The 13,327-nt window shown below is 34.9% G+C and overlaps 1 protein-coding gene across 13 annotated transcripts in view; it reads left to right on the forward strand.

Annotated features, from left to right (window-relative positions):
* The window catches only part of CDC27 (cell division cycle 27), a 70,450-nt gene that overhangs the window by 15,549 nt on the left and 41,574 nt on the right, over positions 1–13,327 (forward strand). For 10 of the 13 annotated variants that reach the window (XR_012009196.1, XM_072781270.1, XM_072781264.1 and 7 more), the window contains exons 2-4: positions 1,537–1,612; positions 11,351–11,498; positions 13,058–13,183. Coding sequence is in view for 12 of the 13 variants with exons in the window: in XM_072781270.1 (XP_072637371.1) it covers positions 1,537–1,612; positions 11,351–11,498; positions 13,058–13,183 (350 nt within the window). In the remaining variant the exon portion in view is untranslated. The remainder of the gene's footprint in view (positions 1–1,536; positions 1,613–11,350; positions 11,499–13,057; positions 13,184–13,327) is intronic. The other 3 variants (XM_072781275.1, XM_072781271.1, XM_072781274.1) reach the window with 1 other exon arrangement.

A 13,327-nucleotide genomic window follows, 5' to 3' on the forward strand; every position in this document is an offset into this window, starting at 1 on the left:
TGGGAACTCATACATTTTTGGTAGGAGTATAAATTAAACAACAATTTGAAAATGATTTGCATAACCTAGTAAAGATGTACATGTGTATGAACATGAACTCAACAACCCCGTAATTTCATTCTTACATATATATCCTAATTTGGAGAGATCTTAAACAGATAACCCCAAGAGACAAATACAAGAATGTTCTTTGCAGCACTATTATAACTGGGTAGCAAGGAGATACAACCAGAAATAACCCAATGTTCACATGCTTTAAATAGATAAAATACATTTTAGTGTATTTATACAATGGAAATATATTTATTCAGCAATCAAAATGAATGAACTTCAACTGCACAGATTGAGAATGAGTTTTTAAAATACAATATTGGGTTATAAAAGCAAATCATAGTAGAATATTTAAATATGATTATATTTATTTAAAATTCAAAAACCGGGAAAACTAAACGTTGCATTGCTTAAAGATGAACATATAAATCCATAAAAATTGTGAGGAAAACCTAAAGATTAACAAAATTCAGGATGGTGGTTTCAGAAAGAGGTTTTGTGACTGATGAGCACGTAGGGAAGGGGCTTCAAATATATAGGTAATATATTATTTCTTGAGCTGGATAGTGAGCACATGGGTCTAAATGTTTTTATTTATAATTACTTAAAATGCTCTTCTACCTGATAAATACTTTATAGATATGTTTCTTAACTCTAAAAGGAAAAATATGGTGTGCCTGGGTAGCTCAGTTGGTTAAGCATCCAGCTCTTGATTTCGACCCAGGTTATGGGTCGAAACTCAAGGTCATTAAATAGCCCCCCATCAGGCTCCACACTCAGCATGGTGTCTGCTTGATATTCTCTCTCTCCCAAAATAAAATCCTTTTTAAAATAAAAATAATAGAAAAATATATTCACATAGATTAAAGGTTATTCCTATAATAGCTCTACTCATCTCTACTCCTAATATGCTTCCTTGTGTGGATGAGAATAGGGTAGCATTACAGCTGACAGATGGGGACATTTTTGTGGAGGATGACATACATTTCATGTATATCGTGAAAAATTATTTAAACCACTGTTATAAGTTTAGAGTAGTATAGTTTAGTGGAGTGGGAAGACCTATAAACAAGTAACTATAACAAAATATGAGTGCTCAACTGGAAGAGATATGCTTACCAAAAAATGGCTAGGAATCAGCCAGGAAACCTTCATGAAGTAGATGTTTATCAAGCTGGGTCTTTAGAGATAAGCAGTTTCTAAAAGGAGGTAGGTGAGGGAGCCTACATTACTCTATGGGGGAAAAGGAAGTACAAGGCACAGAGGCCGAACGGTCCATGGAGGTGTGAGTGAATAAATTTAGTTATGTTTGGAGCCAGACTGTGAAGAGTCTTGTGTAGCAAACTATGGAGTTTGCATGATGGGCACTGAGGTTTTATTACTCACACTAGGGTTGTTGATTTGTTTACTATATGCAAATCTCTGCTCGGAGTTAATTTGAAACTCTATGTTTGTGTATTTATGTTCTTTTTCCTCTACTTTCAGGCTGCTATATGGCAAGCACTAAACCACTATGCTTACCGAGATGCAGTTTTCCTTGCAGAACGACTGTATGCAGAAGGTTTGTAATCTCTTCATTTCTATAGAACCATAAATGAATAAAATATATGGAATTCTATCATTTCTTATGACATATATAACAAGATTCTGGGGATCACTTTTGTTTTTCCTTTATGATGGACACTAATTCATAAAAACTTTTTCCTGTATCTGTTACTTCCCTTATATGCTACTTTTTTTTTTTTTTTTAAAGATTTTATTTTTTTATTCATGAGAGAAACAGAGAGAGAGAGAGGGAGAGACGCAGGCTCCATGCAGGAAGCCCGATGTGGGACTTGATCCCGGGACTCTAGGATCATGCCCTGGGTCGAAGACAGGCGCCAAACCGCTGAGCCACCCAGGCGTCCCCTTATATGCTACTTTTACTAACTATAGAGTTGTTTCAGGTTTTACACTTTGGCTTGCTTAGTCATTTTCCAATCTTTAGATATTTTTTCCAGGTTTTTTGTTAGAAGAGTCTATATTCTGTGGCTAAGAGCATGAATTTAGTCTATAGTCTTGGTATAAACCCTTAATTCTGTCATTTAAATGCAGTTGTATACCTTGGGCATGTTACTTAGCAGAGAGAAGTATAATAATTTGGGGTGTTACCAACAGCATAAGACTTCCTTCTTAATCCTATCAGTATCAGTTTTGATCAATTTAATGTACTTATGCTTAATTGAGAATTATGAGATGTTTTGTCTTGCATTTTTATTACTAAGAGGGATTCTAGGTATTTTCTCAAGTGTTTGTTTTAAATTTATTCCTATTTCTCTGAGCTGTATCTTTATTGTATCTTTGCCCCAGATTGTTGCTGTTTAATCTTAATTCTGTTGGTTTTTATTATTTCAATATTTAAAGTGTTTATGTAGTTGAACTCATTAGCTTTGTCATTTATCATCTTTGTACAACTACAATAAATATATGGTTATTAGTGGTTTAAAAATGTTTTAAATTTATGATAGTATTATTTATTTAATGCTTTTTTCCTTCCCCATGTGGTATTTTACTTGGTTTTATATTTTTAAAAATGTTTTGTTCTGTCTCCAGAATTTCTCCTCTCTTCCATTAATTTTCTATTTTTAACCCGATATCATACCATTTTTAGTTAATACTTTATATTGTATTTTAATATTTCATAAGGCCTATCTTCCATCATTTTTTTCTTTCCAATTCATTCTTTTTGATAAGAAGTCTTTATGTTTTCTTATCCTTCATTTTTCTATGTGTATTTTATTACTGCTTTGAAATTTTACAGAGATTTTGATCAGTGCTGACCTATAGCCATATAATTCTCTAAATTAATTATTTACATCTTACTATAGATAGCCTTTCCAATCAGAAACAGTGCTGCCTTCTTTTTACTCAGGTGTTTGTTTAATTCAATTTTTCTACTTTTTGTGACCTTTCCATTGAATTACTTGGAAAGAAAAGTTTTTGTAGTTATAGATGAGCTTTATTTTCATGTTTTGCGTGTTCTTGTATGAATTGCTAGTGTAACCTTTATGGTTAATTGTATGATTTTGCTCTTGTAGTAAGTGCTTAGTAATCTAACTGCAAGCATAAGAAGGTAGGTATTAGGGGTTTACCAAGCATATGTCACAAGAAAGGACAAGGGTTAAGAACAATATAGACAAGATGTGGGACCAGGAATGTAAACATATAGTAAAGTTAACACAGAAGGTGATTGGTAAGTAAGAGATAGAGAAGTGCCAGAGGTCTAGATGAGGTTGAATTGAAAGATATATGGGAATAACATGGGAGCGGAAGACCATGAACCAACCAGTTGCAAAATTCTTTCATTAATGAAGCAGAATGTCCTGAATTTAGTAGCTGAGAGTTATGAGGAAAAGGTATGAACCCAGGAGTAGGGAATTTCACAAATGACAATGAGTAATGCTTGGAAATAGTTTTGAGATGTAAAGAGGAGAGGTGCCTGGGTGGCTCAGTTGGTTAAGTATCTGCCTTGGGCTAGGGTCATGATTCCAGGGCCCTGGGATTGAGCCCCCTGTTGGGCTCCCTACTCATCAGGGAATCTGCTTCTCCCTCTCCCTCTGCTTCTGCCCCCCTATCCCCCACTCCTGCTCACTCTCTCTCAAATAAATAAATAAAATCTTTAAAAAAAAAAAAAAAAAAAAAAGGAGATGCAAAGCAAGGAGGAAGCCTTACTTTAACTCTGATGTAAGTGGATATGAGGGCAATAGCATACCTTTGAGAGTGCTGTCAGGTCCTTCAAGGGAGAATGAGAGTTCAGAGACAAAAGTAAGGAAGATCTGTGAAACAGGAGTCTGAGGTCCCAATGAGAAGATTTAGAAGACAGGCTTAGAAAGAAAATAATGCAATAGATTACCCTATTCTGCTCGATTATATAAAATCAAGGTTTATCATGCATAATCTACTTACATAGATTTTCATTGATAGCTATGCAACCTTCATGTTTTTGCTGTTTTATACTTTCTTTTTTGAATGTGTTTATTAAAGGATTGGCAGTTTCTGGTTTATTATAGTTAGACTCCAAAAGATTGTGAATTAGTGGTTTCAAATTAAGACGATTCGATTTTTCCCATAGAATTGGGGCAGGATTCCAGATGAATCTGCATAAAGCTGTTCAGTCCACTTTCTGCCTGTTTTTGATACAGCACTTGACACTTAGAAAGTTGCTCAGTAAGTTCAGTTTCTCTCAAACAGTTGACCTTTGAACAACATGGATTCGAACTGAGTGGGGCTATTTGTATGCACATTTTTTTCAATACAGTACTGTAAATGTATTTTCTCTTCCTTGTGACTTTTTTCTTCAAGAGAGGGTAGGGGGCAGGGAGGAACAGAGGGAGGAGAGGGAAAGAGAGAATCTAAAGCAGGCTCCATACCCAGTGCAGAGCTCACCATGGGACTCGACCACACAACCTTGAGATCATGACCTGAGCTGAATTCAAGAGTCAGGTGCTTAACTGACTGGGCCACCCAGGTGCTCCCCGCCCCCCTTATGTTTTTATTTCATGGCATTTTCTTATCTTTAGCTTACTTCATTGTAAGAATACAGTATATAACAGTATAGAACACATTAACATACAGAATATGTGTTAATCTACTGTTTGTGTTATTAGTAAGCCTTGTGGTCAACAGTAGGCTTTCAGAAGTGAAATTTTGGGGAGTCAAAATTATAGATTTTTAACTGCAGGATAGGTGCCCCTAACCCCCTCATTATTCGAAGGTAACTGTAGAACCTAATCACTGTTTAACTCTAATTTCTGTGAGGGAAGATTTTAGAATTTAAGTGCAACAGGAGCAGATACTATAATAATATAACAATGACAAGCATAACTTCTACCATTTATTGGTTTCTTACTATGTACTAGGTATTCTACATACTTAATATTAATTATTTAGTTTTCAGTACTATAGACATTGCTATTGCCATTTTAGAAATGAAGAAACTGAGACCAATGTTCACAGGCAGTAAGTGGTAAATCTTTTTCATTACAAAGGGCAGCAAATACATGTCATTCTGATTTATGATAGACATCACTAATCTATCATACTACTTAGTCCCATTGAACCAGCCTTGGAATTCTTGTTGACACAGTTGCTGGCTGACAATAATAATTGATCAGAGTTGGTATATTAGATATAACCTGTTTGCCCTTTTGCTCAGTGGCCTCCCATGCCACTAGTGGTAGCTCCTATGTTTTAAGAAAAGACACTCAATACAGCATGAGGCTAAAGAAGTAGATGGACAGGACCCTCTGAAAGCCAAATTCTTGAAATAATTTCTCAATTTCACTAGTTCCTGTCTCTCTCCTAAGAGTTGCATAGTTAGCCTACCTAGACTGTGGTGTAGACAAAATGGTCTAAGAGAGACTGTCAACTCACATGTTCATTTGCTCTTAGGTAAGAAGTTATTCTGAGCCTAATGTTCCTCATCTTTAAATTAGGAAGAAGAATATCTATTTAACAAGATAGTTTTCAGCACTAACTATAGTAATCAGCTGTAGTTTCTGGCACGTAGGAAGTCTTTTACAAGTTCCTCTCCGCTAGCATATTCTAATACAGTGGCTTGTCAGATTTTTTTTTTTAACTTGTATATGATGCACTCTGATATTTTCTATTTGAGTGTTTGTTGATGTTGTTGTTGTTTTAATGCAGGTTGATATCCACTAAATTGATTTCACAATCCACAGTGAATTGAGACTTGCTGTTTGGAAAAACTGTCCTAATCTTATCATTTCCCTTCATATCCCCTTCTGCCATTGTAAGCACCTATTTTTCCTTCCCACTCCCAATACCTGATCTCCTTGACCTAGGTTTTTCTCCATTGCTAATTGATTAACTGCTGGACAGAATATAGATTCAGCTTTTCCCCTTGCACTAATAGATAGCATATAGTACCTCTAAAATTTTTTAAGGTTTTTAATTGTAATATATATATATTTAGCTGTTGGGAATAAATAGAAATGGGTGGTTAGGAACAAACAGAAACAGCCTTAGACTATATGGGCAAAGAATACATTAATACAATTAATATGATAGGTCCTTGGAGCGAGATGATTTATTTTTGTTTAGAAAACTAACCAGATGTAAGTTTGTGTGCATTTTATCTTATAAGGATATGCCTAGGACCTCTGGGAAAAGATGAAAAATTGCTATTTATGAGAACATATGGGGTTGGCAATTTTATGTAACTGGTGAAAAGCAGGGAAAAAAGTAGCTGAAGAAATTGTGTCAACATGTGTTCCCTAAGTTATCTTGAGGGTCCTTGTGCAAAGCTCACAGTTGCTTGAAATCTAGTATTCTCTCTCTCAATGTAGATTTTGTATCCTACACTACAAAATGTTTAAGTATAAATACATTTTATGTTATCATAAAATAGTTCTCTACCTGTCTTAATGATTAATGGGCCAGATGTAGAAATTGCACTGGGTATGTTGATTTCAGTAAATTGGGCTTAGTTGAAGAGAAGTGAACCAGAGTAAAAGGTTCAGCATCTGTTTCTCTTCTCTGTCTTAGCTGTGATATTGAGAGCCCAAACTCACAGAAATATGTGACTACAAATGGCAACATTTAATAAAAAATTATTTACCAATTTATGTTAAGGTCATTATTAAGTGGAAATATCCAGAATGCTGCTAATGATGTGGTTTCATTTTTAGGTCATTATTGGAGAATTTAATACATATATCTAGTCTAAAAATTCTGTCAGCTTGTTATATTGGGAGAGGGGGAGCCTCCAAAAGGATATCTGGCCCATTGGCTTAGCTAACCTTTACCAGCATAGTTAAATGCTTGCCAGTGAAAAAGATGATCCTACTTAATTGTGATAGTCTTCATTTTTATAATGTGTTAGTGATTAAGACTCAAGTCTTCCCAACAAACATTTTTTAACTTGAGACTCAACTGTTTCATTGCATTAATTTAGCTGTTTCATACAAACATCACACACACCAACCTCAATGCATACAAAGTTGGATTCATAACATTCCTACACTAATCTAAGACATCTCTTACTAGAAAAGCTTCCTAATTGGTCTTCCCATATCTATCCTTCCCTGCCTCTTCTTTCCACTTCCCAAATCAACCCATTCTCCTTACTTTCTTTCTTAAAATGCTTCAGAGCTATCTGATTGCTATAAGGATGTATCCCTAAATCTTTAGACAGCTTGCAAAGCCCTGTACAATCTGGCCATCTGCTTTCTCCTTACAAATGCCCACTTTCCCCGCTTCAACACTAAAAGCCTTTCTAAGCCTTCCTTCACCCCTCTTACCTATTTACTCTATGCCTGGCCTCAAGGTATTTTAAACCGTTATTAATCCTGTCATATACAACAAATATAAAACGAGTTAGTACTGAAATTTAGGGTGTAAACAACTGCAGAGAAAAAAAGTGGGAATAATATTAAAATACTCATGTTGTACATGTAAATGAGGTATTTAACAATAGAAATGACTCTAAAGGATGGAATGCATCATGTGGCATCTGAAAAGCACAGCACCCAGACAATTGAAATCCTTCAGCAAAAGAAACGTTAGTGATGAAATGGAAGTATTTGAGCTTGTAGCTCAGTGCCGTGTACGTATAACCCACATTACTATCAAATGACTACTCAGGTATTGTCAATTAAGGAGAAACCCGAAGATAATTTGATAATAGCACATACAGCTCTTACTATGGGTCAAGTACTATCCTCAGTACTCTTTATGTTAATTCATTGAATCCTAGTAGCACCCTTAGAAAATCAGTATCTCTTATGTCCTTATTTTACAGATGAAAAACTTGAGAGACTAAGAAACTAACTTGCCATAAGTTATGAAGCTAATAAGTGGTGGTGCTGGAATCTGAGCCCAAGCAGTCTAGAGTCCATAGTTCTAACACATGTGTTGTACTGCCTATCCTTGATTTAAGAACTTAAAAAAGATAATCAAGATGAAAAGTGGGGCATCTGGGTGGCTCAGTTGGTTAAGCCTCTGCCTTCAGCTCAGGTCATGATCCCAGGATCCTGGGATGTATGTAGCCCTGCATCGGGCCTCTTGGTCAGCAGGGAGTCTGCTTCTCTCTCTGCCTCTTGCTCAGCTTGTGTGCTCTCGTGCGCATGCGCTCTCTCTCTCAAATAAATAAGTGAAATCTTAAAAAAAAAATTAAGGTGAAAAGTGTGTCACAAATCATAGATGATTTCATAGATTCTATGCCCTTTGAATACTCACGACGTCAGAGTTCATGACAAGACAACAGCAGAGTACTCTAACCTCTAAGCAGTTCTGTATAGTAATTGTAGAGTTTATCAAGACTAGAGAATCCTCATTCATCAGACTTTTAAGTCTTGCCAAAACTAGTCCGTTTTGGAAAAGGCTGCTCATTTACATTGTAAGTCAACATGAAGAAGAGGTGTCTTCTCTGCTTTGAAAGCACTGAGGGACTAATTCACCTTCCTATTTGATGGAAATGTATCTGGAGGATGCAAGCCTAAACCCCCTTAATTATTTTGGACTTCTATAAAATGACCTTTCAATTTTTGAAGCCTAATCTGTAAGAAGAGGAGCTTCAGTACTGTTCTACAACTTCTTTTTTGTTTTTGCTTTTTTCACTTAACAATGCATTCTGGAAATCTTTCTGTGACTTTTTTTCTTCTTTTGACAACTCGAGAGTGTTCCATCATATGGATGTACCATAATTTAACTAGTACATGATTGATTTCTCAGTATTACATCAAGAGTGACTGTGGAGTCCATGTTGACTTTATTTCTGGTTATAAAATATATTATGGACCATATAATTCCCAATCACATATTTCAATTTAAGGCTCTAAGTGAAGGATGGTAAATAAATGTCATGCAGACATCTATAACTATTTCTAGGTCATCCTGTTACTTTGATCTCTGCACACTTAACTAGCTAAGCCATGATCAGCCTTAGAAGTTTTTTTAATTTAGCACCTGAGGCAGCCACTGTCAATCAATGGAGTTACTGTTCAGATGAAATCTCTTTGTTAATAGTGTATGCTTTTTAGCTTTATTATAACACACTACAACTGGTTCAGTGTTTTGGACTGTTGAGTTATTTCTGAGGAGCCTCAAAAACCACCCAGGTCTCTCCAAGTCTTTCATAGCCCTTCAAGTGGTTCTGGATTTACTTCAATATCTTACACTTTCATTAACCTTAAGGTGTGCTTAAACTTCCAATCCATATTCCCATCTGAACTGGTAGATTTTAAGTTATTACACTTCAAAAAGGTAATTACAGTATGGCACTAAAATCACAGACAGAATATTTGGTATCTTTATGTTATATGGAATTTTTCTGCAGTGAAAATAGACCTAAACGGGGATGCCTGGGGTGGCTCAGTGGTTGAGCGTCTACCTTCGGCTCAGGTTGTGATCCTGGGGTCCTGGGATCGAGTCCTGCACTGGGCTCCCCATAGGGAGCCTGCTTCTCCTCCTGCCTATGTCTCTGCCTCTCTATGTCTCTCATGAATAAATAAAATCTTAAAAAAAAAAAAAGAAAATGGACCTAAACATAATCAAATATTTATAAGCAAAATATTTGATAAAACATTTGATAAAGCATTGTTAAAAGTAAAACTAGTTTTGGGGAGCCATTTTTGTTGGCGTAATCAGTAGTTTTTAAAAACTCATAAGTGAGGGGCACCTGGGTGGCTCGGTGCTTGAGCATCTGCCTTTGGCTTGGGTCATGATCCTGGGGTCCTGGGATCAAGTCCCACATCAAGTCTCCCTCTGCCTATGTCTCTGACTCTCTGTGTGTCTCTCATGAATAAATGAATAAAATATTTTAAAAAAACTTATAAGTCAAACCAGGCCTTTGCAAAATCAAGAAGAAATCACACTTTCTATTTTATGTGAATTAGCACTTAGAGTTCAGTGAAATTAAGAATTTGTTCTCACTGCAATAGAGCTTCCTGTTCATTTTTTTTTTGCTTCTGATGCCCTACTACTATGTACATTCCATTAACATGTTGCCAGATTTTCTTATCATTTACTACATATCATTCATTGCATATTTCTTTTGTACTAGGGTTTCATGAAAAAGACCAGAGAAGAAAGGTTTTGTTAGTTTTTGCTTGCATGTATATATGACCCAAAAGAACCTTTGTAAGAGTAAACTTTCAAATTACCTTTTTTTATCCTGAACTTTGAGTGAAGTCAACTTTTTAAGAAAATGTGACAAGTTTATCTTGTCCGCTAGAGTAGTGATTCTCAAACTTCAGTGTGCATCAGAATTGCCTGAAGGGTTTGTTACAACACAGATTGGTAGTACCCATTCCCAGAATTATTGACTTAGTGTCTCTAACATGAAGCTAAGAGTTTCTGTTTCTAACAAGCTCCCAAGTCATGCTGATGCTAGTAGAGGGACCACACTTTAGAACCACTGGTTTAGAACATTCCTCAACCCAACTGAGATTATCATATAACCCATTTTTAGAAGCACAGATTTGTGATTTGTCTTCTTTCTTTCTCCTTTGTTGTTTCCTCTAAGGATTCTTACCTAGATTGGTTGGGAGCTTGCAATGATAGAAGTGAGGTGATGGTCAGTTTGGGAGACAGTAAATAAGGGGGGGAAATGCCACATTTCATTAATTTCCTAAATGAAGCCTAGGGAACAAATTGAATAATTCTGCTCTTGCCATTGCAGGCCAGTGTAATAATTGTCACTGTAGAAGTGTTAAGTTTGTCAATTGAGTGTTTAAGTGTTGTGGGTATTCACAATTTAGAATTTTTCTTTTGTCTTAAATTATCTTGAATATAATTTAGTGTATATTTGGTGTTAGAAATAAGTGTGTGTTTTTAAAAATCTGGTCCTTTTTTAATTTAGAAAATAATTTCAGATTGGTAATTAGCTTTATAATCCTGAGTTTTCCTCTCATGAAATTTAACTTCTTTTCTCTCAAAGAGTCTATTAGAAAAATATTAGCAAAAAGAAAGACAGTTTAGTAGTATTCTATTTAAAGGTAGGTGTGGGTGTGTAGGTGTGTGCAGAAGCACATGCTTTTCTTAAGGATTTATAGAAAATACAATGACTGTCTTCATTGTATTATTTCCTTGGTTATTTGTAAGAAGGTAATCAGAACTTGGGGAGCTAAGATTTCTATCAGTAAAGTATTTCTCAATTCAAATTTGGATTAATAAATGATTGTTTTATATTAAATAACATGACTAATTTTTTGTTGCTAAACTTGTTTATTACCAGATAAACAGTGATTACCTTTCAACATACTGAATAATAGCCATTTTTTTTCATATGTGCTCTTAGTACACTCAGAGGAAGCCTTGTTTTTATTGGCAACCTGTTATTACCGCTCAGGAAAGGCATATAAAGCATATAGACTCTTGAAAGGACACAGTTGTACTACACCGCAGTGTAAATACCTGCTTGCAAAATGTTGTGTTGATCTCAGCAAGTAAGTTTTTAAATCTTTTCTATCTAATTTTGTTTACTTACACTGTAGAATTTTGGATAAAATCCTTTTGATAGATTAAACTCTGACTCCCTTTCTCCCCTCTTATTTGGTAGTAGAGATTTGTCTGTTTCAATAACTTAAAATGTTTATACTGTTGCCTATGGCATTATCATTTTTGTTATGGAGCGATTTCATTGTTATGGTAATAAATATTAGAATTTAACTCTGAAGAAACTTAAGTTATAACTGATTACTAGCATTTTCCAGAATTATCTGAAGTATTATTTCCTTTCTTTGCTTTCAAATGGAATAAGCCTGAAAACCTCTTTACCTGTTCACCTGAGATTAACACTTCGTTGTGTCTAAGTAGCTGTATAATTATTTGCCTTTCAAGATCATTCTATTTGGGAACCACTACTCCTATCCCTTTGAAGCAAGGGGGCAGATTCAAGAGAACACTTACTTTGAACATTACTGTTAAATCAAGTCAGCTGTCCCTATTCTGAATCTGGAGGCAGCTATAGATGTAGGTAGTTATCTTATATTAAACTCTTCTGTGCTGAAAGAGATGGAATAATTGTAAAAGGCTGTAAGTGAATTTAGTTTGTAGTTTTATAGTGAGAGGACACAAATAAGCCTAATGAGGTCTTCCCAGACTAATAATAACTATTGTATTTGTCTATTGTCTAATTGATGACTTTTTAAGTTAAAGCTAGCTAAAATATTTATAAAATTTCTGAAACATTTGTTACTGAATTATTTTTACTCCAAAGGTTCTAATGTTAAATTCTTAAAAATTTTATTTAATTAGCTAGTTTCTTAAGTCAGTTCTTAACCTTAGACATTCTTACCTATTCACAAGTAGTCATGGTTTTTTAAAAGTCCCACTGACAGTAAAAGAACTGTAGATATCACCTTTTGTGTTTAGGATATGCTGTGTAAACTTACATGAGGGTTTTCCACATGATGTTTGAAAAAAACTTTAGAACAGAAACCATTACAAACTCTGATATGCTAAAAACATATAGAGAAGTCAGGTCTTTTTTTTTTTTTTGCCTTGGGTAACACTTGTGATTTTCTATATCAAGAAAACATAATTGACAAATATAAACCTAAAAATGAGACCATTAAGTATGCAGTTTTTAGTTAAAATCTGTTAGTCTTGTTTAATTTGCTTGCCAATTCCTATTTCAAGAAATTATAGAACTAAAAAGGACCACCACATCTGTTAATGAAGAACCATCCACATTTTCCCCCTGTATAATGGCCTTCCATTTCTTTGGATATGAGTAATACGTGTATGTTGCTCAGACTACATTTGTACATACAGAGACTAAATTTATCTGGTTCTGTTTTTAAAGGCAAGACTGGAATTTTAAGATCATAAATTTCCAGTCTCCAAATTATTCTAAATACATAGTTGTTGCTGTTCTAAAGGTGCCATGGACTTTTTACTTTATCTGTTTCCATATTAGGAAGTACATTGATAATAAAGAATGTCTTTACACACAGTACTTTTTATACTGACATTTGTTAATCTGTAAATTTGTGTTTTAAAGGCTTGCAGAAGGGGAACAGATCTTATCTGGTGGAGTGTTTAATAAGCAGAAAAGCCATGATGATATTGTTACTGAGTTTGGTGATTCAGCTTGCTTTACTCTTTCGTTGTTGGGACATGTATATTGGTAAGTAAGAACGAATCAAATTACCTGAAGATTGTTTCTAGTACTAGGTCTTTGTGGTTTAAAAAAACTTATATTATCCATGTTTATCAAACAGCACTTGGCTGAAGAGTACACCAGTCTTTTAGTTCTTTGACCTTGTTAAAA

This window comes from Canis lupus, chromosome 16 (genome assembly GCF_048164855.1).
Source record: "Canis lupus baileyi chromosome 16, mCanLup2.hap1, whole genome shotgun sequence".
NCBI classification, from domain to species: domain Eukaryota; kingdom Metazoa; phylum Chordata; class Mammalia; order Carnivora; family Canidae; genus Canis; species Canis lupus.